This window comes from Grammomys surdaster, unplaced genomic scaffold (assembly GCF_004785775.1).
Source record: "Grammomys surdaster isolate TR1022 unplaced genomic scaffold, NIH_TR_1.0 126178, whole genome shotgun sequence".
NCBI classification, from domain to species: domain Eukaryota; kingdom Metazoa; phylum Chordata; class Mammalia; order Rodentia; family Muridae; genus Grammomys; species Grammomys surdaster.
The window spans coordinates 6254485-6279777 of NW_021620984.1; the positions used below are offsets into that span (position 1 = coordinate 6254485).

General features: G+C 40.9%; 1 protein-coding gene across 2 annotated transcripts in view; it reads left to right on the top strand.

The window, feature by feature from the left end:
* Positions 1-25293, top strand: part of Tenm3 (teneurin transmembrane protein 3) — a 445726-nt gene that overhangs the window by 367690 nt on the left and 52743 nt on the right. Inside the window, exons 14-20 of one of the 2 annotated variants that reach the window (XM_028757644.1) lie at positions 3105-3321; positions 4338-4457; positions 5335-5596; positions 10887-11154; positions 12572-12715; positions 17031-17280; positions 18194-18214. In XM_028757644.1, the coding sequence (XP_028613477.1) occupies positions 3105-3321; positions 4338-4457; positions 5335-5596; positions 10887-11154; positions 12572-12715; positions 17031-17280; positions 18194-18214 (1282 nt within the window). The remainder of the gene's footprint in view (positions 1-3104; positions 3322-4337; positions 4458-5334; positions 5597-10886; positions 11155-12571; positions 12716-17030; positions 17281-18193; positions 18215-25293) is intronic. The other variant, XM_028757645.1, reaches the window with a different exon arrangement.

Below are 25293 nucleotides of genomic sequence, written 5' to 3' on the forward strand. Positions count from 1 at the left end.
CTAAAGAATCCCATAGAGACTTGCCATATGATCATACATCACCACTTAATGGCTAAAGTTGGTTTTAAGGAGTTGTTTTATTTTGTTTTTGAAGCCAAAAATGATACAGGAGCCATAGGCCCATCATCTACTACTTGAGGGAACTAGATCTTGAAATCTATGCTTCTATTCCAAGAGAGGGAGAGAAAAGGAAATCTTATCACATTATTATTGTAATATATCCTCATGAAGAATAAGGCCTCAGCATGGCCTCATCTTTCTTCCATTAGAAATATCAAGAAATATTTATACATTTTTCATCTTTATGGCTCTTCCAGTAGGAAAGAAATATTTTGATAAATTTCCATGAAATTTCAAAGCTCAGTTTCATTTGATTATCTTAACACATGGTTTTAGATTTTTGTCAAAGAAATAAGCGTGCTGCTTCAAACAGTCAACAACCCATGACCTTCGTAATGAGCAATATCTGTGTAAAAATGGCACCTATAAAGAAAAATATGTACTCTCTCTCATCAGAAATTCAGACCCATTCATTTCTACGGGTCTAGAAATTATCACAATCATTTAAAATGCTTACGTAAGAAGAGAGTAGCATCATAAATATATGTCAGGTACCCTCTATTGAATTCACTTCCCCCAACTTCAAAGGACGTAACAGAGAATTTTAGTTGCTGTCTGTGGATGGTCTCAGCTTCTTCCAGTTTCAAGGGATTACAAAAAAATCCAACCCAAATAGACTTTAAAGTAAAAAGGAATGCCTTAGCTTCTAGAAGGCCAAGGGCAGCTTATTAAAAGACCCCAAGGAGGCCACTGTGTTTATGACCTGCTGGGTTTTGCTCAAGCCTTTAACTCTGCTTATTCTGGGATGGACCAGTTGTCAGATAGGTCCTATGGTGGCAGAAAGACAGCTGCAGCCGTCCTTACTGTACAACCTTACATTTCATCCCAGAGAACATCAGGGACAGAGGCAGAGGCTCTGTTCATGTAGTTTCTGAAGTCATCCTGACACTTTTAGTCCCTGAAATTTCGGCACCACAATGAAGGGAGTATGTGTGCGTATGTGCATGGTCTGAGAGCTGGAGAAGCTATATATCGAAATGAAAAATCAAGGAAGGGCAGGAGTGAATGAAGTAAACAGAAAGCCTGCTCTATTCCTGTTCAATCGGACACCGTGACTAAGGGTCCTACCCTGCATCTCATGTTTTTTACCTCTCCTGTGTTGTTGTTCACCTCCTCCTGGACTGGAAATTTATTTCTTTTGTTAAGAAAATTTAGTGTGTTTTTATTTGTTTTGAAGGGTATGCATGTACTACAGCAGGCACACGGAGGTCAGAGGACAGCTTTCGGGGGTCAGTTCTCTCCTTCCACCATGTGGGTCTTGGGGATCAAACTCAGGTTGGAAACAATCCCTGGTAGCAGCACGTTTACCCACTGAGCAATCCTGCCAGCTTCTCGGCACTGTTACCTCCTTCTGTCTTCATTTGCTGTCAGATAAGAATAGGGCAAACTAAGTATGGTACAAAGCAAATTATTAGGATACTTTTTAAATACTGAAAGTAGGGGTTTTTTTTTTTTTTAGTTGTATAAATAAAACATAGACATCATCTAAATACTTTTCATCTGGGTTTTCCAGGGTCTAAGATTACCTGTTCCTTACATGTAAAGTAGCTTCACACTCTCTTGTCAGTTACCCAAGAATGTTTGATATCTTTACACTATTTTTTATTAATCTATTCTAAGAGATGCAATTACCAAGCGGATCCGGTTTTACGTATTTAACTGGTGAACAGACAATAAGCTTAAAGAGCAGGGTCATGGCAGTGACTGACGGCCACTCACATGTCACATGGTTGGTGACATGCCTCACACAGAATATATTCAGGCCTCCGTCACTTCATGCTGGAGATGTATTCTGAGACCTGCATCACCGGACCGTTTGATCACAGCACAGACTTCCGAATGTCTTACAGAAACCTAGACATAGAAGGCAGTCACTTACTGTCACCTAGTATTCTAAAGAGAGACAGTGATCCTGAGACCTGAGAAGCTTCTGTTGGCGTAACAAGGCACATCACTTAAAAGACCTTCTTCATCACATCCGACGAAATATACTGTAAAGCGGTGGCAGATGATATCATGAAACAAGTAGTAAACCAGCCACATAATCATTTTTTATCACTGTGAAGTATTATGCACTTGATGGCATATCCCCTGCGGCCCAGTAGTCTCTGACTGGCAGTGCACTGGGCAGGCAGGCAGCAGCGCTAGGTCTTTTGAGACCACTGATTTACATGCAGCTCCTGGTTAACAGAAATGTGTCGTGTGGCTCGTGACTGAGCCACCAAGTGTTCCTTTATAATATTCTCAGCGAAGACGTCGGTGACTGCATCCAGGCTCCTTTACGTCACAAATATCGTCTAGGTCTATGCTTCATGACTGATATTTTCGATAACCTCCATGACTAATTTACATTTGCCATGTTTTTTTTTTAAAAAATAATACTGCATTTTAGGGGTAGCAAAGAAGATCAATTTGAGAAATGCCTTACTCCCTGCTGGAATGTAATTTACGCTTCTTAGGAAAAGTATTTCTACGAAAAATGGCTGGCTAAACTCACCCACTTCATGTTAGCGTGTTTGTCATAGCCCCTTCCCATCTCTGTCTTTGCAGTTCTTTTCCTAATTTTAGAGCTTCATTGTACACGGGTCCCTGTCTGTTTTTTCTATGTGCCTAGTATGGGAACTCCTGGGGTATTTCTCTAAAACATAGACAGCTTCAATAATTGTGTTTACAACTAGTCCTGATTCCTTACTACTAACAAGGTGTTCTAATCAGTAATGCATATTCCTCATGGGGAATAAATGTTACATGATTACTTGCAACCCTTCTCAGTCTAGCTCTTTACCTTCAGTAAAAGCAGATGTGAGTACAATGTCTGTACTTCGTCAGGATTCCAAAAGGATGCCTAGTAGAGCTAGCCGTCAGGTACACAGTGGCAAGTTAACTGACACGAAACAAACCCGCCAGGAGACACAAGTCAGCAGCGTGCCGCCCAAGGAGCAGATCCAGCTAACCGACTAACGGGTTTGCTGCTCTCTCTGCAGATGGACTCATTGACTGCATGGATCCTGATTGCTGCCTCCAGAGCTCCTGCCAAAACCAGCCCTACTGCCGTGGCTTGCCTGATCCTCAGGATATCATTAGCCAAAGCCTTCAGACACCATCTCAGCAAGCTGCCAAGTCGTTCTATGACAGAATCAGTTTCCTGATTGGATCGGATAGCACCCACGTGCTCCCTGGAGAAAGTCCATTCAATAAGAGGTTAATGCTTGCTTTCCTTATATAGACTCATAAGGGTCTTGAGAACAGTTCCGCACACTTTCTGTGAAATGCTGATGGGTGTGTATTTGAGAAAACTGCTTATATTTTCTTTCCTTTTTTTTTTTTTTTTTTGCAAAATTCTTCACCAAACTTCCCATTTCAAGCATTTCTGATACTGTTCACATACTTTATCAATTTCAATACCTGAGACTTAACAGGACATCCCATTAAGGAGTCAATAAATCTTCATTTAACCAGTTGATTTTTTTTTTTTGAGCACAGTTGGAAACATTTCAGAAGACACGATGAAAAAAAACCCCAAAAGGCAAAACAGAAGTGCACTTTTTTTTTTTAGCTGAGCTCACTAAATAATATAAATTATGAAATAATGTAATGGACCTGCTAACAGCATGGCAGTGAAGTTGCATAAGCTGTCTGACTGGTGTTTTACAGAGCAGTAATGACCTGAAAATCAACCAGAAACTGAAAGCAGGTGTCTCGCGTCTCGCTGAGCAAAGGAAGATGATTTACGCAGAACTCCTGGGTCTGTAGTCATTGAACAGCATTAATGCACTGAGACCCGGCAGCAGATTAGAAGCTGTTGCACACATGTTTCTTATTGCCCCCTTAAATCTTATACTTCGTGGTCCCAGCAGATTTACAGATTGCCCCAGAATTCACTGGAAAGGATACCTTTCTTCAAGAAGTCATATATATGATATATGAAAAAAAGCATCATTTATAATTTTTAAAATTACTAGTCTTGATAATGCTCCAAAGTAAATAGATTGCAGCAAATTAAAACTCAGGGTGAACACCAGGCATTTAGAGAAGTAAATTACTCTGAGTTTAAAGGAAGGTAGTCTTGGGGCTGTTTCAGATCTGCTTTCTTGTGAATAGCACTTGATTGTTTATGATACTGATACTTTTACCTTTGGCCTGAATTATCTATAAGTCATGATAATGTTGGCCAGAGAAGACAGAGATTCATTCAAGTTCTTGTACTTTTCCCACAGCCTTGCGTCCGTCATCAGAGGCCAAGTACTAACCGCTGACGGAACCCCACTTATTGGCGTCAATGTGTCGTTTTTACATTACTCAGAGTACGGATACACCATTACCCGCCAGGATGGAATGTGAGTCGGCTGCATCCCGCTGTCTCTGTGGAAAGGACGTTCAGCATGAGGCTGGGCATCCACCCATCACCCGTCATACTGTATTGTCTTTTTTAATAGGAAGGCAACAACTCTCAGGCTCTAAAAGCCCAGGAGGCAGGGATTACGAGTCATGTACTCACATGCCGTAAAAGTTCATCCCGTTTTCTGAGGCGTGATATAATACTGTGGTTCTGTCAGAGTATGGTTTTTGTCTTTAAAGAATGGTGTTGAAATATTTATTGGAGGTGTTTCTTACCATCTGTAACTAAGTTCAGATGCTTCCAAAGACTAGATAGGAAGTTAGGGAAATGCAAATAGATAGCTCGGTGACTAGAGAAGGAATGTTCGGGTGCTTGCTTCGGAATTCCATTTGGGCAGAGATTGGAAACTTTCATATGAAAATTAGGAGGAAAGATACTTTAGGAATCAACTTAACTCGAAGTGAGCATTAGTCTTTGTACAGTGACAGGGCACTAAGTTAGTCATTGGATGGTGACAGCTCACTGACTTAGTCACTGTACACTGACAGCTCACTGACTTAGTCATCATACAGTGACAGCTCACTAAGTTAGTCATTGTACACGACGGACAGCTCACTGACTTAGTCTTCACTAACTTAGTCATTGTATGATGCCAACTCACTAACTTAGTCATTGTACACCCACAGCTCACTAACTTAGTCACTGGATGGTGACAGCTCACTCAGTCATTGGATGGTCACAGCTCACTAACTTAGTCATTGGATGGTCACAGCTCACTAACTCAGTCATTGGATGGTCACAGCTCACTAACTCAGTCATTGGATGGTCACAGCTCACTAACTTAGTCATACCAAGTACATCTTGTCTGTTCTTAGGTTTGACTTGGTGGCAAATGGTGGCGCTTCTCTGACTCTGGTATTCGAGCGTTCCCCGTTCCTCACTCAGTACCATACTGTGTGGATCCCCTGGAATGTCTTTTATGTGATGGATACCCTTGTCATGAAGAAAGAAGAGAACGACATCCCCAGCTGTGACCTCAGTGGGTTTGTGAGGCCGAGTCCTATCATCGTGTCTTCACCATTATCCACCTTCTTCAGGTCTTCCCCGGAGGACAGCCCCATCATCCCCGAGACACAGGTAAGCCATTACGGCAGGCAACATCTTCACATGAAGCATTTCCAGTCGTGGGTTGCAAAGAATACTCCTTAACACTTTCAGGATTCTAGTGCCATCTTACTTCTGTAACGTGTGATGTGTGTCCTAGAGTAGAAAGAAAAAGGTCCTAGAAAAGGTGACTTGACAAGAAACATTAACTTTCTAAAGGTATTATCTAAAAAACTTAGCTACCATGTTTTAAAGTCTAATAATTTCTCTCTTATTGCCCTGCTCTCCACAGGAATAAAATAATCTAACTTTTAAAGAAACAGTCATGTTAAATATTCAATTTATCTATTGAGATAACTATAGATTGTTTCCTTCCCCTGCATTTAGAAATGACTTTCAGATCTTAAACATAGGACATTAGGTACAAAAGTGATGGATGTTATTCTGAAATGCAAAGTAAAACTATGTGGTTCCAAGCCAGGCCAGTGGTACAGGCTTGTAACTCCAGCTGTTCAGGAGGCCGAGGTAGGAGCATCACAGGTTCAAGGCTTTCCTAGGCTACCAAATGAATAAAAGCCACCTCTGGACAACCTAGTGAGACCTTGTTTCAAAATAAAAAGTAGATGGGACCAGAGAGATGCCTCAGCTGTTCAGTGTCCAGCAGCCATGTCAGGCAGAGCCCAGTAGTAAAAGGGGCTGGGAACATAGCCCATTGGTAAAGAACTTGCCTAGCATGTGTGAGTCTTAGGTTCAATCCTCAGTACTACATCAATAATAACAACAGCAATAATAACAACAACCACAACAATAACGTAATCTTTAAAGTACAAGCACACACAAGACCTTTGTCACATTCATTCATCAAACATGTTTAAAATGCTCGTTCTACAGCAGTCGTTGTAAATGGGGACCAGTCGTACACCAGCTAGCCAGAGTACCTGCTCTCAGCGAGCTTAGCAACCAAAGAGAGAGAAGAAACTGAATCCTTAATACACTTCAAGTTAAGATAAGGCTTACTGGAAATTCCAAAGCAGGGTAAAGAAGGTCAAAGTGGTGGGACTCCTGTATTGTGATAGCTGGAAGCGATCTCTCTGCAAGGACGGCACTTGTCAGTGGAAACGTTGAGGGTGAGTCCCGGAGGTGGTTGAAATTAAGGATAAGAATCTTGGGGGTCTGGCTCACAGACGCAATTGTATCATGAATGTGACGAGGAAGGACAGACAGAGATGTAGAGGGTATAAAAAGGCTTTCCTGACAAACACTGTGTGGAAGTGACATTAGGGAGATTTGAATGGCCAAGTCAGCTTTGAGCTGATGCTTGGGAACTTCCCCGTGACCTCATTCGATTGGATACTTCCTTCTCCAGTCCATCTTGGAACTCGTAACTTCTTAGTTCTGAAACAACCTTATTCAGAAGCAGTATCTGTCCAGAGGTTTATGAATTTCTAGGGAAATCTACCCACAATGATGTGTTTCAAATAGGCAACAAGCCCATGAATTATTGAAGCCTTGCTGTAAGTCATTCACCCAGTAGGTGTGATGTACAGAGTACCCGAGGAGGATTAAAAGACAACCAGGACACAAGCTCTGTCACTAGAGATGCAGTAACTATCTGAATGACCACTGAGAAGTTCATGACAGTGGGCAATCCCTGAGTAAGCCAGAAGCAGCGTTGCTGAGGGGACTGTCTCCACAGAGTGATGAGACAGGAGAGTTGAGGACAGAGGTCATGTGGAGAAATGAGTCACAGCAGCATAGTAGCCAATGAGATGGATAGAAATTGGTGGGGTGGCTCATTGAGCAAAGCTGATGGCCTGCATTTGATCCCCAGTACACACATGGTAGAAGGAAAGAACCAACACCCTCAGATCGTCCCCCAACCAACAGTCACAACCCACCCATCCTACCCATATATGAAATAAATGAGGAAATGTAAAACAAATCATCATTATCAAGACAGGACAAGAATTTAAATGAGAGAGGAAAGAGACAGAAGGAAAATCCCATCCAGAAGGAACTTTGAACTCCTTAGGCAGTATGGAAGCAAGAGTCTGGCTAACCCAAGTCACAAGATAACTGACAAGAGACAGAGATAATGAACAGACTCCCGTTGGCTTTATTTGCATGTCTGCATGGCCAGAGCCCAGGTAGCCGGTGCACTTAGCTATGAAAAGGGACAGAAAGAGCAGCAAGGAAACAATAGACAGACACAGAGCATCAGACGGCCGCACAGAGCATCCAACAGCAACTCGTAACTTCTAAGTGCTTAAATCATCCAGAGTGGAGCTCACAAATTACGCAGCTGGCATCTTACGGGTGCATCTTCCTGTTTTGCCAGGATTTATATTTCCTAGGTAATAAAATATAACATGGTAAGGTTCAATTACATTGGAGAAATGCACGCTCTAATGAACTAAATTACAGATATTTGTTCCGTGGAAGTAGGTTAATGATGACAGAGACAATAATCGGTTATTAAAATTAAGAATAACATGATATTTTGAAATGGAGTAGCAAGTCCTAGCAGGTCACAGGAAGTGGTTATTAATCAATTCCCTTGTAAGGAGAAAGACTATCAAATGTATGGGAGATTATTTTGAAAGGAAATTAAGAGGAAATATACGTTATATTTTCTGGGCCACTCGGGATGCACAGAAGTCTGGTTTTTTTTTTTTTTTCAAACGAATGCATTGACATTTCATTCTATATTGCAATAGTGCATTCCCTTTAGGTTGTCTTCTCTCCTGTCCCCTTATAAAAGATCCATCAACATTAGATTTCCCGGTTTTCTTAGATGTATGGGACCTTTAAGAAGTTTCTGAGTGGGTGGGGTAGAAGGATAAAAAGTTAGAAACTAGTAAGGTTCGGTGTGTTCACAAAAGGTCTTCCTCAAGACGCCTCAAGGACTGCATCCAGTCAGCAGATTTAGTACGGACCTCCACTTTGTTAACCCACATGTCCGAGTTGTGCCTTTGTAGTCCGTTACCTCACGCCACTTCCTCTTCGTGCCAGCTGCCTTACAGACCCGAGTAGGAGTTGCTTTAGTCCGTTCCTTTGTGCCAACTTCCAGCTGTGTGTTTGGTTATACAGTCTGATAGCTATGTCCATGATACCTGGAGTTTTACTTCAGAAATTCAAGTGCGGAGATGGCAAATCCATGCACACCATTCCTTGCTGCGCTGCATGAGAGGCGTGGGGACCACGGAGCCTCTATTCCAAGATTTTTATCTCAGGAAAGGCAGTCATTTGGTGACTGAGTGATTAGTGTGTATAGAGATATGTACTAACGTTTAGGAATGCCATCTCGTTTGCAGTAGAGGAAGTGGTTGGTTTCAGACACAGGTTACTGTGTTTGAATTCCATATTGATATCTTAGTTAGGTTTTACCGCTGTGAACAGACACCATGACTAAGGCAACTCTCATAAGGACACATAATGTCTCATAAGGACATTTCATTGGGGCTGGCTTACAGGTTCAGAGGTTCAGTCCATTATCATCAAGGAGGGAACATGGCAGCATCCAGGCAGGCATGGTGCAGGAGGAGCTGAGAGTTCTACATTCATCTGTAGGCTGCTAGCAGAATACTGACTTCCAGGCAGCTAGGATGAGGGTCTTAAAGCCACACCCACAGTGACACACCTACTCCAACAAGGCCATACCTACTCCAACAAGGCCACACCTTCTATTAGTGTTACTCCCTGGGCCAAGCATATACAAACCATCACGTGTGGGTACTCTCTTTACATCATTAGTGCCCCTTCTCCCCTTTCCACTCCTCCCACACCCCAACTCCTTCTGAAATTCATGATGTCTTCTTTATTGTTACATATGTCTATACATGTGTGTGTGTGTAAATAAGCTATGTGAACCTCTGTGGTACTGCTCCTGTGTGTACGTGGTCGTGACTGACTGCTTGGAATTGGGTAGCTAATGGTGGTGAAGACCCCTCCCTAGAAAGACTGATTCTCCCTGTCTCGGCAGCCATCAGTTACCCACAGCTCTTCACCTAGAGGTCGAACGGTGTGCGCTTTACCCCATCAGCATGTGTGTGTCAGTTGGTAGTGTCATTTTTTAAGTCTTGTTTAAGCAACTATGTTGTTGGGATTTCATAAGTGCAGTTTCCCTGATGGATGTAGTAAACATGTCCTGTTCCTCTGGCTCTTCCAGTCTTCCTGCCCCACCTTCTGTGATGTTCCCCAAGCTTTATGTTGATTATTTAGCATTGGGTGTTCCATGGTCAGTTTCCTATGAATTTTGGCCAGCTGTGGATTTTTGTAATGGTATTCATCTGCTGAAGGAAGAAGCCTTTTTAGTAATGAGTTAGTACAAGTTCTTAGCAAAGGGAGCCTTGCACATTACAGCACACATGATAAGCCTATAAAGATCTATTATTAGTTATGAAAAGTAATAAGAACATTAGCAGAAAAAGTCTCTTTAGAAAACCCTTTTAAAATTTTTTTATATACTATACAAACGTATTTCAAAATGGTTAGATTACTATTTGGGTATAAGGTATCTTCACCCTCAAATTTATTACCATCCATTGAGCTATTCACATAGACAGCTAAACATAGGATTAAAAAAAATACATGTAACGTATAATTAAGGCAGCCTTACATGGATAAAAGTAGCTTTTTATAGTCGGAAATCAGAAGTATGTTTTCTCTTACATGTGCATTTTAGTTATTCTCTGAGAAAATAATACATACATCTTTAAAACATTAGCTCATTTTACCGTGTTATTAAAACTCAGTGGTTTTAATGTAGCTCAGTGTAGTTCAATATGTAATTATAAGGATGTACTGTTGTTACATTACCTCTCAATGTGTATCTGGAATCAACTACAATTTAACCCAGATGGGTCTGCACTCCTTGCTGTCATTCCTGTCTTTCTAACTGTGACCCAGGTAGGCTAATGAGGCCATAGGCTCAGTTCGGGTTAGCCTCTAAGTGACCAGCTAATGATACATCTCTGTTCTGAGGTGACCATTGTACAAATGTCAGCTCTCTTCTCCAAGTGACCGGAATAGAAGATGCATTAGTCAGAATCTACTGTAACTATAGAATCGACAAGTCAGGGTACCAATAGCTGTATGAAGGATGTGACTAACTCTGAATAAATGGCAAGAGGAGGAGAGCTTCAGGCTGGTAGTGGAGTTGTTTTGGAATTATTAGATAAGATAGCAGCAGCTCAGATGATATTTGTGAATAGCGAGCCTGCTGTGTCTTATTTTCTGTTCTCTGCTGGGTTCTGCTCACTGTATCTCCTCCAGTTAAGCATCCACGATCCCAGTTAAGAGCTTGTGCTTTTCTCAAACATAGGTCCTGCATGAAGAAACCACAATTCCAGGAACGGATTTGAAACTTTCCTACCTGAGTTCCAGAGCGGCAGGGTACAAGTCAGTCCTCAAGATCACCATGACCCAGGCCGTCATACCATTTAACCTCATGAAGGTCCATCTGATGGTAGCCGTGGTTGGGAGACTCTTCCAGAAGTGGTTTCCTGCCTCACCAAACTTGGCCTATACGTTCATCTGGGATAAGACAGATGCATATAACCAGAAAGTCTACGGCCTGTCAGAGGCAGTGGGTGAGTTTCGTGGATATCCCCTCTGTACTGAAAAAAAAATGGGGTTAAGGTCAGAATTATCAAGGAATTATCAGGAGCCTATGGCAAGTAGCGAGATAAACAGTGGCTGCAAGTTCATCTAGGGAAGTCACAGTCCGGCTGTTTTTGATCCACCGTGGGGAAAGGAATGTATCGCTTAGGAGGAGAGGAAAGACTGTTTCCATGGACTGGTCTTACGAATCTCAGGTTACTGTGTCCTTTCTCCTGGTGTCCGTTTTCACGTTTCTTTCTTTCCTTTCCTGTGGCATCCTTTTCTGTTTATTTTTCTCCTTCCTTTATGACCTGACCTCTCTAGATTTTGCCATCATCTTAATGTTTTCTGTATGTGACAGCAAGGGGGTTTCAGTCATGATAATGTTTACCAGGTCAAACAAAATTGGGATCCAAGAATTATTTCAGCTCTGCTCAGAGGGCCAGCAGGAGGACGATCTGGAAGAGTAACTCATTTCCCTGAATGACTGGACACTAGAGCTTGACGTGTCAGGTGTAGCTTCAAGCTCAGGCCAGGACAGCAACAACTAAAGGAAACTATGGGTTTTATAGCTTCAACTTTACTTGAAAATAGCTTTTTTGGGGGCTGGAGAGATGGCTCAGCGGTTAAGAGCACTGACTGCTCTTCCAGAGGTCCTGAGTTCAAATCCCAGCAACCACATGGTGGCTCACAACCATCCGTAATGAGATTGGATGCCCTCTTCTGGTGTGTCTGAAGACAGCTACAGTGTACTCATCAATAAAATAAATAAATAAATAAATAAATAAATATTAAAAAAAAAAAAAAGAAAATAGCTTTTTTGGTTCTTCAAAAAAAAAAAAAGTGTCTAATTTAGATTTGAATTAGTTCCCACCAATCCACCAATCACAATCCTTGATTCATCGTGAACTAAAATCTTTTAATTGCAAATTGGTAGTAATTCACAATTAATTCGTAAATACGTACCATAAATATTTTCCATAATGTAAATTCTTAAGAACTAAACAGTTTGGATTATTTATATAACAAACATTATTTTTTGTTTAACTAAAATTTGCTACTAACTTGCTATAATCATTTAACTAGTTTCCCAATCTGAACTTAATATTGTGCTAGGAATCCCTTGTAAGAGTCATTGGGGAGGGGCTTAATCTCTATTACATAAGTTATAAGATAGCATTTCGAGTTGGTTGTCTTTCTCTCCCATATGGTCAAATCTCCTTACATAAAAACGAACTGCTTTTTTTCTTCTATTCAATTGGAATAATATATTGTAAAAACGAACTGCTTAATAAATGAGGAGAGCTATGAACTCAGATCACAATTGAGAGTTTCCCTCCAAGTCAGAAAATAACTTCCTTTTCCTGTACGGCTGAGAGGATGAGCTCTGGGTTTCTTCACTTACAGTGTCTGTTGGATACGAGTATGAGTCGTGCTTGGACCTGACGCTATGGGAAAAGAGGACTGCTATTTTGCAGGGTTACGAGCTGGATGCTTCTAACATGGGTGGCTGGACATTGGACAAGCATCATGTACTGGATGTTCAGAATGGTAAGTCCTTACAATTACGGTTGCCCGCCCTCACTCTGATTATACCACAATGCCCTGAACACCATAGGATTGGAATCAGTCGAGCAAAATAATGATAAAGAGATCACGGGAAGACCATAAAAGCCTTGGATTATGTGATTCTCTTACTGAATTTTACAGTGTCCCTGTGTTGGTTGTTACAGTACTTTCCCCAGTAGAATGTAAATACCCTGACTTCGGTGAAATCCCTCTATCTATATGAGTGCCTCTGTACAAATTCATTAGTGAGTGTTCAATACTACACAGCAGTGTGTGCAAAAAAAGGGGGTGAGGGATGGCTTTAGAAAGAGTTACCAAAGCTGGCAGCAATGTGATTTATTATAAGCCAAGATAAAAAAAAAATCCATGGGACTTTACCAAGAAATTTCCAATAGATTCTTGACAATTAGTCTGTCCAAGTATCTAGTTGTATCTCCCCTCAACCCTACCCCAACAAGTTCTGTTTAATCTGTATTGAAAAAGACAGAAAAAACTCTTACTCAAAAATACTGTAGCTTGATTTTATGAATATTAGGAGAAATATAAATGAATAATTTGAGAGAAAAATAAAAACTAAAATACTTCTTCCAGCAGACCTGACATCACAAACCAAGAATACATGCCCTGCAGTGTGAACTGTCTCCTCACACACAAACGGCTCTGGTGGGAAGGAATTCTGTTGCCCCTACTGTGTTTCTGACATTTTATTCGCATGCTTGCCCACACATCAGAGCATCCAAAGATGCTCTGTTCAAAAAGCAGGGCCATAAGGTTACCAACTCTAACCTATCTTAAGCCTTCTCACACCGAGAAGTCTCTACCCTCCCTCTAGGAATAGCTGGAGGAAATGTCCATGTTTGCCGAGTAGCGTCCCCTTTAACTTTTGGGAAGGTCTGGGATGTTGAATTGAAACTGTCACACCATTAAATGCTCGTGATTGATGGTCACGTTTGGAGTGATGTTGCTTTGATGTTTTTTCTGTCTTTAAAAAATAAGAGTCTTGCAAAGATATATCTTGACTTCCTAAGTATACTGATCCATTGTTTCCAAGTCAGTATTTGAAAATGCTGATGCCTTGCCAAGAGGAAGGTAATGAACGGTAAAAAGTAGATCAGTCGGGAAGAAAACTAAAGCAGAAATACTCCTCATGCCTTTACCAGTTTTGCAACAGTGTTTCCCTCTCTTCCTTTCCCATGTGTCTTGGTCATCAGTTGTCATTCCAGAAGGCTGGGAACAGAGCCCGTTTCAAGCACCACACAGCACATACATTATAAATGTAGGGGCATAGCTCGTGTGGGAGAGTGCTTGGCTCGCATGCACAAAGCCCAGAGTTGTATCCATATCAGCACATACACTAGGCTTGGTGGCACACACCTGCAGTTCTAGTTCTTGGGAAGAGACAAAGGCAGGAGGAACAGAGGATCAGGCTACGTAGACAACTTGGCGCTATCTAGAAAACTTTAGAACCTAAAAGAAGAAGAAAACAGGACTCCCAACCCGAGGAGAACACTCCATATGTCAAGCTTCCCTTGAGCCATCAGTGTCGCCTGAAATGGTGGTAATCTCAGTCTGCCCTGTGAGTAACACTCAGCTGAGTCGTGGTCTAGCAAAATATGTGGGCATGTGCCAACCATGCTTGGAGCTGCTCCTGATTAAATTATTTTAAAATTATATTTCATAAATTTTCTACATGTTCCCATATTCCTGTGTGAGTCCTTCACAAACAAACGCTGGGGAACACTGTTCTAGGTTTATTTTAGTGGTGATGAAAATACGGTGTATTTATTTATTTATTTATTTATTTATTTTTGTTTTGGTTTTTTCGAGACAGGGTTTCTCTGTGTAGCCCTGGCTGTCCTGGAACTCACTCTGTAGACCAGGCTGGCTTCAAACTCAGAAATCCACCTGCCTCTGCCTCCCAAGTGCTGGAATTAAAGGCGTGCACCACCACCGCCTGGCGATGGTGTATTTTCATAACCAACTGGCAATAAGATTTCTTCAAGGGACTGTAAAGCCACAAGGAGACTATAGACCTCAAACCCCAGCAGGACTCCAGTAACTCAACACTATCCAGTTACTTGATGATAGCATCCAGAAACGTTGGGAAGTATATAGTTCTTGTATGGGGTTAAATAATATAACTATACATAAGCATGCATATTCTAAACAAGAATAATGCATAGGAGGTGTTTTATTAAAGTACCAGGTCAGATTTAAAGAGTGAACGGCCAAATTAAACTGTTGTGTTCTAAAATGTTACTTGAAAATGTGAGGTCACCTAAGTCCCGTGGTGAACTGATTGCGGTTTCAAATTATATCCAAGAACAGTCTGACGAGTGGTGACTGTCCAAAGCGGCGTGGATCTAATTGAGTAAATAAAGTGACTTGGAATTGTGTCAAACTGGATGAGTTGTAGACAAAGGAGACACAGACCTAGGGGGCCACAGGTGTCTGTTCACCTGCGGGGACCTCCTGGAACAGAGAAACAAACACTGCAATGCTAACCCTTCTGTTGTGCTCGACTGGAGGAGACGGGAAGGGCCGGTCATCCAAAGCAATGCGTAAATCAGATGCAGCTGAGAGCTAGGCTGACTCATGGCTCTCTTCTGATAAAAAATGCAGAACCAACTCTCCGAGGAAATTATACTTCCATAATTGTCAAATAATGCAATCACAGAAAGAAGAAATCGGAGGTACCATCCGTGTCGTCTTTGAATATTCAAGGCAAAAAGCATCTCATCTCTTGTTATGATCCAGTCTTATTTAAATTATTTTCCCTTAAATTTGAATAAACCTTTTTATCATTCCTGATTTCTTTATGTAAATTGGCCGTGATTATTACATCACCCAAATAGCAAAGCATTTTAAAAAAAAAAAAAGTAATCACAAAATCCACCTAAAATTTACTGAGCTATAAGGGGAACATAATTATTCTGATCACTTCTTCACTTTCAAATTATCCCAAAGTGGAGGAAAAATCATGTTCTCGAGTTTTCTGTTTGTACCTTCGCAAGATTATTCTTTTAATGGTCTATCTGCTACAAAGCACGATCATTAGCCCTGAGAACTACTTTGAAGCAGAGAAAGCCAAATAAATACAATATATACTGCTCTAAAGGCAGAGCAGCAAGTGGTTTATACAGATAATAATACATTGAGGAATGTCATAAAATATTCATAGGACAAGAACAGCTGACAAGCCACTGGATAGCAGACACAAGCCATTGATCTGCACGTGCTAACAACGAAATGAATCAAAATTAAGTCCCAATTCAAATCTAGCTTCTTGCTAGGAAAATATGGAATATTCCTTGGGAATTTTTTGGTCTCACATTTTCAGTGAAGCCCATTAACGGGCAGACTGGCGTTTTTGTCTTTGTAAAATTATTGATTCTCTCGGACCTTAAAGCAGAGTTCAGTTTGAATAACAGATTTGCCTACTCCATCAGTTTCGTTGTGCGTGTGTGTGTGTGTGTGTGTGTGTGTGTCTGTGTGTGTGTCTGTGTGTGTGTGTCTGTATGTGTGTGTGTCTGTATACACATAATTTACATCAGATAAATGTGAAGCAAAACTACCTACAGTATGGTAGAGTTAAAAATAGGCCTCCATAAGCCAGGGGTATGGCTCAGTGATACATTTTGTTCTTACTCTCAGGATACCTATAAATAAATACTTTCTAACTTCATTTCCATAAAGTACTTTTTAGCTTTAAAAAAAAACTCATGGTGAATTCATAAGAAATTCATACTCATATTCCCAGGGTACATTTTATTAATCAGGTTAATATGTAGTATTTTCCACATTGATTAACAATTAGACAAACTTTCTGTTCCCTAGAGAATATTATATAGAGCATGGTTCTCAAACTCGGTTGCACATTAAGATCACCTGGAGAGTTTTTAAAAATCTAAATGCTAAGGCTGCACCCAGACCAATTAAATCAGAATCTCATGGGGTAAGGACCAGCCATCAGTATTTCTTAACAGCCCTCTAGACTGTTCCGGTGTGTAACCAAGATTGAGAATCACTGGTGTTAAGAATTTGGGTTTTGAATTCTTCCTCTTAGCCCTTTGTTCCTGTCACTAGTCTTTCCCTTCATAACAAACAGTACTTTTGAAAGGTACCATAATGTGGTTTATCATGTGATATCTTAGGTCATAGATAGAGGTCTTTCCATAAGAACTCTAAAGTTTCCAGTTCTAAATCAGAAAGCCACAACACTGTGGTGAGATTTCTATAAGACATGTTGGCTTTTTGTCACCCATTTCCATCATAAGAAACATGTTCTTTCTTTCAGGTATACTGTACAAAGGAAATGGGGAAAATCAGTTCATCTCTCAGCAGCCTCCGGTGGTCAGCAGCATCATGGGTAATGGTCGGAGGCGGAGCATCTCATGCCCAAGTTGCAATGGTCAAGCTGATGGGAACAAGCTGCTGGCACCAGTTGCACTAGCCTGTGGGATCGATGGCAGTCTATACGTAGGGGATTTCAATTATGTCCGGCGGATATTCCCTTCTGGGAATGTGACAAGTGTTTTAGAACTAAGGTATGTCTTTCTTCTATTGGGCTTTCATCAGAGACAATCATCATACCCTTTAAAAACAAAGTTGGATGTGATACACTGATTTATTATTTAAGCATACACCCCACCGTTGAAAACTCAGTCTAGAAAGAACTTAGTCCTTAAGTAGAGATAGAAGGTCAACAATATACAGTGTTATTAATGTGAGAAAGAACAGAAAGCAGCTTACTCGTCCCAGTGATCTTTCTGTGAACTGGAAGGTAAAGCCACATATATTTTTAATCATTTCAATTTTCCTTAGGATAACGGCGCAGCACAGGAATCCGTCTTTTATTTCTGTTTTGTTTTTTTTTTCTTTTTTTTTTCTTTTTTTTTTTATTGGATATTTTATTTACATTTCATATGTTATCCCCTTACCCCATCCCCCACCCACCCGGGAACCCCCAATCCCCTTATCCCTCCTCATTCTTCTCTGTGGATGTAACCCCCACCTACCCCCCCCACTCCCACTTCCCCACCCTCAAAATTCCCACCCCCTGGGGCGTCCAGCCTTCATGAGGTCAAGGATCTCATCTTCCACCTGTGCCCGGCAGGGACAGTGGCTGAAATGGTGGCCTAAGATGTTTTCTTTGGAACCAAGGCGTGATAGTAAAGGGACAGAAATGCTGGATGTTCGGTTGGGTCAGCCCATTCATTAGCCAGAATGCAGATAGTGAAAGTAGCATGCCTTTGTCGTGATTTAAGTGTGATTGTCAAAATCCACCGGTTCTGACAGCAGTTTGATAAGATTTTGCCTACAAAGTTCATTACCAGTGCTTTCTCCACTTGCAATTTTCCATACAAGTAATTAAACCTCACTATTGATCTCATTATATTTCAGAAGCCTTTTCTAACTCTGCTTTTTTTTTTTACTTTTCTTTTATCTGCTTCCTCCAAGAAATAAAGATTTTAGACATAGGTAAGCATCCTGCTTAAAGGTTCTTGCATATATTCCAATGTCCTTTTTATGTTTCAATGTGACTCTCTGAAATTGTTTTTTAATAACACTGTCTTAAGAGGAAACTCGGAATCACAGAACATCTAACGAATTAAAGCGGCCTAATTGGACAATTACATAACTTATTGCAAAATATACTGTGTGATAGAATTTTAGAAATATTTTCAAGTTGGTTCATTAAAAAGAAAAGTCTTGTCACAAAGAATTCAAATGTGCAGTTACTGACTTATATAACCTAAGCCTTATGAAACAGAACAAAATTTGAAACACAGCAAAGTTTAAAGAGGTAGGATAATTTGACCCAGGACAGATCATGTCTTACTGGGCACAAAGCTGTTTCAGTCTAGGAAGTGATTTGAGAAAACTAATCTGAAAATAGTGTATTATGCTAAATTTTTTTGTTTGCTTGTTTGTTGTTTTGAGACAGGGCTTCTCTGTAGCCGTAGCTGTCCTGAAAGTAACTCTGTAGCCCAGGCTGGCCTCGAATTCAGAGAGCCGCCTGCCTCTGCCTCCCTAGGGCTGGGATTAAAGGCGTGTACCACACCACCTGGAAAATTTTATAAACTTATCTGATCAATATGGACATACTGCTGAACTTGGAAATTCTTCCTCCCTTGCAGCACCTCCTATGTTTATCTCAGCCTGTGGTTTCTAATTTTCCCAAATTGGAAGAGTTACTAGGTTCAGGAGAAATGTTTTTTGTGCCATTATTATGTGGAGAAAGGCTTTCTTCAAAGCTAACGATGACTATAGAGTACTGTCAGCCAGAAGCTTTCATATCCCACTGACGAGTATACTTGCCTGAAGACGTCACATACAGTAAACCCTTGCCAGGACACTTTTCTAACAGCCACTCTGTAAAGACAGGAGGAAAAAAAAAATACAGAAGAAGCTTTAAACTGCTTTAAACAAAAGCTAGTGAAAGCCAGGGTAAGACATGCCAGATCTAGTTTGGCCATTAAAATATCTAATGCGATGATATATTTTAAAAAGGAGTAATATTTTATGTCAGATATCTTAGATGGTCAGGTCAATATAACTCACTGAAACCCTTGTAGAGATTGACAGCTAGCAAAAAGTGGAGTCCCGCCGATGGATGTGTATAACTGTTAAAGATCAGAATACCCAGGCATGGTCCCAGGACCCTTCCCTAAGATACTGTATTGATCTTACACTTTCAACTAAATGGCCCAGTCCACATGCTAAAGATTAACATCGAATCTCCCCAGAACGCTGAGCGTACTTTGAGAAGCCCCGACAGAATATCAACACATTTCTGCTTGTTTTCTTGGTAGCTGTGGAAAGAAGAGGAAGGACAGACAGTGGCATGTGAAAATGCTGCCGGCGATAGAGAAAAAGACTATGAAAGCCTGCCTTTTAACAAGCTGGCCTATTATATGCCAGGCACCGTGCCAGATGCTCTTTGTCTGTTATTAGAGAACCGCACAGTAATCCTTCAGGTTACACATGAGGTAACAGAGGTTGGAAGGCATTACATCCCATCCCAGGATACACAGCTGAGAAACGTGAAACAGAGATTTGAACCCCTCTCGTGTGTGTGTTCTTTCCTCTGTGCCATTTTTTAATATGTTCCCCATGGCTAGGATTCTATAGGGAGATTTCCTAAAAGTGCAAAAAAAAAAAAAAGTCTAGACTTGTTTCATAGTCATTTTGCAAGTTGTCTACATCTATCATCTCTGAAAAAAAAAATCTCTGTTTGGACTTGTTGATGCATACTCCCATAGAATATGAAGTCAGTATATACCATCTCATGGCATTTGGCAGCGACACTTACTGTAATCCCCCTCGCCTGGTCCTCTGTCACTTCCTCCATGTTTCATTCTGACCACACTTGAGCTTCGACATGTCCTTTCTGTGACACCCAGGCAGGACCTTTAGGTTGTGAATCGCCACTCTCGAACGTTAAAACTAACAGTGTTAAATGATCATTTCCGTGCCAAACGCTTTGACGAATGGTAATCTAAGACAAAGCTCTCAGAAACTCACACATAATAACAAACTAGACCTACGCGTGACCAACTGACATCATCAGTATTATTTTTTAACGTGTCATGGGCACAACTGTCCCGTGAACGTGGTTCTTAGAGGAAAACAAAACTGGGAGATATCAGCATAGTAAGGAAGTTTCCAGAAAGTGCTGCTATTTGAACTAGATCTAATAGTAAAATTGGCTTGATCAGAACAGCAAGAAGAAAGACATTCATGGGACAGGAAAACAGTAGAGAGGAAATAAGTATACTGGGGTCTAAGACAAAGTAAAGTATGCAAGATATTCCAAGAGTAACCAGACCGACCCAAATAAAGCAGGGATTTGTGTAGCTAACAGTGAGGTACAGGGTGAAGACAGTTAGGGTCAGCTTACTGAGGGTCGCTTTGAGCTCGCTGGGAAAAAAATGGCTCAGAGTGGGGAAATAGTCTAGGGTCATGAACAAGTGGCATATTCAAAGTGACCTATTAGGAATATTCATGTGCTTGATAAAATCACTTAGAAAGTTAATGCACCTGACCGTGAGAGTCAGCATACCTTAAGAGAAGGCTCAACAGTGAAATCAGCCATAGGAAGCCAGACAGTGAAGAGATTGTACCTTCTGTGCAGTTAGAAAGATGAAGGAAGAGCCTCACAGGATGGTACATGGCCCCCAATCCCAGGACTTGGGAGGGCGAGGCACCAGATGACTACAAATTTACAGCCACCGTCGCCTGTAGAGTAGAAAACAAGGAAAGGCAAAAATGTACAAGGTTCTTGAGCCCCGTTCACTAAACGGATAATGACATTATTGATGAAATTAATGTGTATTTAATAACTATCTGAAATGACCTGAGGAAGGTCAAAATATTTAAGATATTTAAATTAGTTAGCACTTCCTTATTTTTATGAAATTATTTCCAAGCCTAGCGACACAGGCCTGTAATCCTAGCTACTCAGGAGGCTGAGTCAGGGGCAAGATGAGTTCAAGGTCAGCCTGGGTAATCTCAGAATAAAAAAAAATGGATAAAAGCTTGGGGGTGGCTCAGCAGAGAAGTGCTTGCCCTGCATGAGTGAGACCCTCCTTTCACTCCTCAGTACAAGAAGAAAGACATTTTTTAAAGGAAAGAATTGCAGAAGGAAGGAAATGAGCTCAGGAAGGAAATGAACTTCTGTCAGAAACGTCTTCCTGTTTGCTAGCCTGGCTTTTGTTACAGCCTCTCTTTGCTGTGTGGCAGAGCAGCTGTGAATAACTCAAGAGCAAGCGGTAGGAAGAAAGGGAATCCTAAAATGTGCCTAAGTCTACATATAGGAATGTCACTGTCAACTGTAGGCGATTCAGTACATATAGAATATCTGCATCCGGTCCTCTTCCTGTACCATAAACTGTCATTAATTATACTAATGGAAACCATATTTAAAAATACTGGCCAAGAGTATTAAGACATGGTCTTACTACTTAAAGATTCAAATAGGATGCTATCATGCCAAGTTCTTAAGCACTTTTAAAATAGTCTATAAAATAAAATTCCTTAGGTATATTTAGTTATACTCAGGTATCATTTGATATTTTTAACTGGTAATACTAAAATGATTATAAAATGATTATAAAATGTACCACTACTTTACTAGTTTGTTAATTAGACCCCTTTGGTAAGAGAGTGCATTTTGGCTTATCCCTGTTCAAAGTCCTTAAGTTCCAAATTAAAATTTTTAACCAATCCCAGTTTATAGTCACCCAGTCTTCTGGTTACCATGAAGTAGGCAGTGTTGCTTTTATACATAAACGGAATTCATTATGCTTCTTCAATTGCTTTGTGCTAAGAGCTGTGGCAGTTTCCAGCTGAAAAGATAAAAGTGTTAATAGTGTACATTCTCTGTGCCGTTTTCCACAAGTGTCTCCCTCATCTAAGATGGCTGAATTATGAGAAAATAAATGAGTATAACCAGCCCGCACTTGCCCCTGGATCTCTGTCCAATTGACAAGGCTCTAGGGAAAATGTCTTCATAACTGGCATCTGGGTCATCCTGGATGAGTTCAGAATCAAGGTGCGGTGGACGATGTCGCTTGAGTTCACTTCCTTGCTTTTTGCTATTAGTCACAAATGTCACTTTAAACCCTTCTGAAACAGCAAAATCTTAAGATAGTCAGTCCCACAGAAATGCTCTGTGTTTCGACTGTTGCATTCAGATTTCCCCAAAACGTGGTCTTTGTAAATCCCTGTGCTCGTGGCCAACTGCAGTCAGCTTCCAGTCAGTGTGACCTCGGATTACATACTAGATGTGCTTCTCATCTGAAGCTCACAGCCCCTCTGTACTAGAACGCCCGCCCCTCGATGACTTCCGGGCTGCTAGAAAACAGCTTCCAGTGCACTCTGTCAGGGGATGCTTCAGGCTTAAAATCAGATGATCTTGAGTCAAACTCCTGTTGTGTATGTGATTCAGAACTCCTCTGTCATCCGTCTGTCAACTAAAAATTTCCAAACTCACTTTTATCCTATTTTTTTTTGTGGGGGCATAGGGGGTAGGGTTTTTATTTAACTTTGTTTTTAGAATTTTATACATGAGTGCTGTATTTACATAATTTCTACATCTTCTGCTTACCAGTCCTGTGCTCCTTCAAATTCATGACCTCATTATTAGTGTGTGTGTGTGTGTGTGTGTGTGTGTGTGTCCCCACATGTGCATCCTACTGAGTCCATACAGTGTGGCTCATATGCACATATGTTTAGAGCTGACCACTTGGGATTAGCTAACTTGTCAGAGAGCTCATCCATGAAGAAAACTGATATATTCATATTCTTTCCCTCCCTCCTCTTTTCCTTCTTCCCTCCTTTCCTCCCTTCCTTGGTTGCCTGTAACTCTTCATCTAGGTGTTGGACCTTCTAAAATTTCCCCCATCCATGTTGTCATGTCAACTGGTGGTATCATTTTTGTTCTATTTTAGAAGCTCTGTAGAGACCTTTCCCACCTGTGTGACACTAGGGTCTGAGGAATAACCATCCTTTGCCAGCTGAGACTGTACCTCCACTCTTGGACCATGAACTCATCCACGCTGTTCTAGACAATAGAATTGTGTTCACAGTGAGACCTTACACTCATCAGATAAAGCTGTCCTGCTTGATTCGGAAGTGTCTGTGTCTTCAGGACACTGATGCAAACTGTGATCCCAGCACAGCAGAAGTAGAGAGAGGTAGACAATGAGTTAGAAGTTAGGCTACATTGTGAGTTCAAGAGAAAGTAGAAAATGAAGTACCTGTGTGTTGAGGAAGGTAGAATAAGCATTATCCAGCAGATCTAACCCCAATTCCCTACTCCATGGACATGATGACATTACCACTCAAGTAAATGATGGTGGTGCCAATCAAAGCCCAGCTCATGCCTTGAATGTCCATTGGTTTTACACCAAGAAATCTCATGCCCCATGGCTGCCAACAATCAGATAGCCAAAACCTAATGGATCAAAATGAAGGATATAATTTAAAAGTATGCATGGGTCCTGTAGCTTTGTTATAATAAACCTTGAAACAAGTAACAGACATCTTAAGAGGAGCGTGGACATCACTCTAATACTTTAGTTTATTCCAGATTCCTGATTTACCAGCAGAAGTAAGCAAATTTGAATCTGTTCACATTCTGAGATTCCCCCCCCACCCCGAACATTTTCAGGAAGCAAGTCAAGACCTTATAGCATTATGTAAGGCATATTGAAATATTACTGTAGACAGGACAAGAGCAAATATTAAGAATAGTGGAATCTTGCTGAGTGTGTCTTCTGTGCTCCCCTACTGGTGGGAGAAAAACTAGTAGAAATTATAACCTTGTTGTAAGAAAAGCCTCTTAGACTAAAGTACGCACATTCTCCACTTATAAAAACCAGGAAACTGGAGGTGGTACCGTAAGAAGACTGCTCAGTATGAAAGCAGGGAAACCTGGGATGAAACCTCCAGTACGAACGTGAAAACTGGACACATTTGCACATGACTGAACCTCTAGCACTGTGGGGCAGAGGCAGGTGGACCTCAGGACCTCCCTGGACAGCAAAACCAGAGGCAGATATTAGAAGAAGGAAGCACCTGTCAATACAAACACACACACACTCACACACACACATACTCACACACACACACATGTGCATGGAAAAATTAACTAAAAAGGACATCAAAAAATGAGAATTGTTTCATAACAGTTTAACATAATTAGTAATAAAAAATCTGCTATAGCACTTTTATAATTAAAATGTTCATTTTAGGCTTATACTACATGTTTTTAATAATTGTTTTGAGATTATAATATATTTACATCACTTCCCTCCTTTCTTTCTACCCTCCAAATTCATATTGCGTTCCTTGAAATCAATGGCTTCTGTTTCTTTAGTTGTTGGTGATGTGTGTGTGCGTGTGTGTGTATGCCAACCAACTAGTATGCTCTTCCCTAGGGAAGACTATTATTTCTTCTGCTGTCACCCTTATAGCTTTCCCCATGCTATGTTAGCATGTCTGTTTGTGCCGTCCTTCTTCAGGTCATGCTTAGGCAGCCATGTTGAAGAGACTTCATGTATATAGCATCTCTGACGTTCCCAAGAAACAGTCTCCCAGTTGTTCAGATGACTCTGTGTTTCTGACTGTAGAAATGGAAGGAAGAAAGAAGCAGAGCAAGATGGAGAGGGAAAATAAAAAACCAAGTTCATTATCAAAATATATATATTATTTAGTGGATCCCATCTTTATCATCCCTTCCCCCTGAAAAAACAAGTAATTTAAACTGTTTTTGGCCTTTTCCATATTTGCACACGATCTAAAAGTCACATTCCTAAGAAGGCAATGTTCAGAGATTGCCTTCTGCCTTTGAATGTATAATCTCACTTATCCCCGTAGGTCTGAACAGACATTGTACCAGCACCATTTGCTTTCCTGGATTGTGACAGAGCAGCTAAGGTGGTCATGATGCTACCTTTGCAGGGTAGCATTTTTTTGTGGCTTTACAGCAAAAAGCAAAGTAATGATTCCTAACAATAGTCATGAAATGGGCCATCTGTTACGTCAGTGGAGGA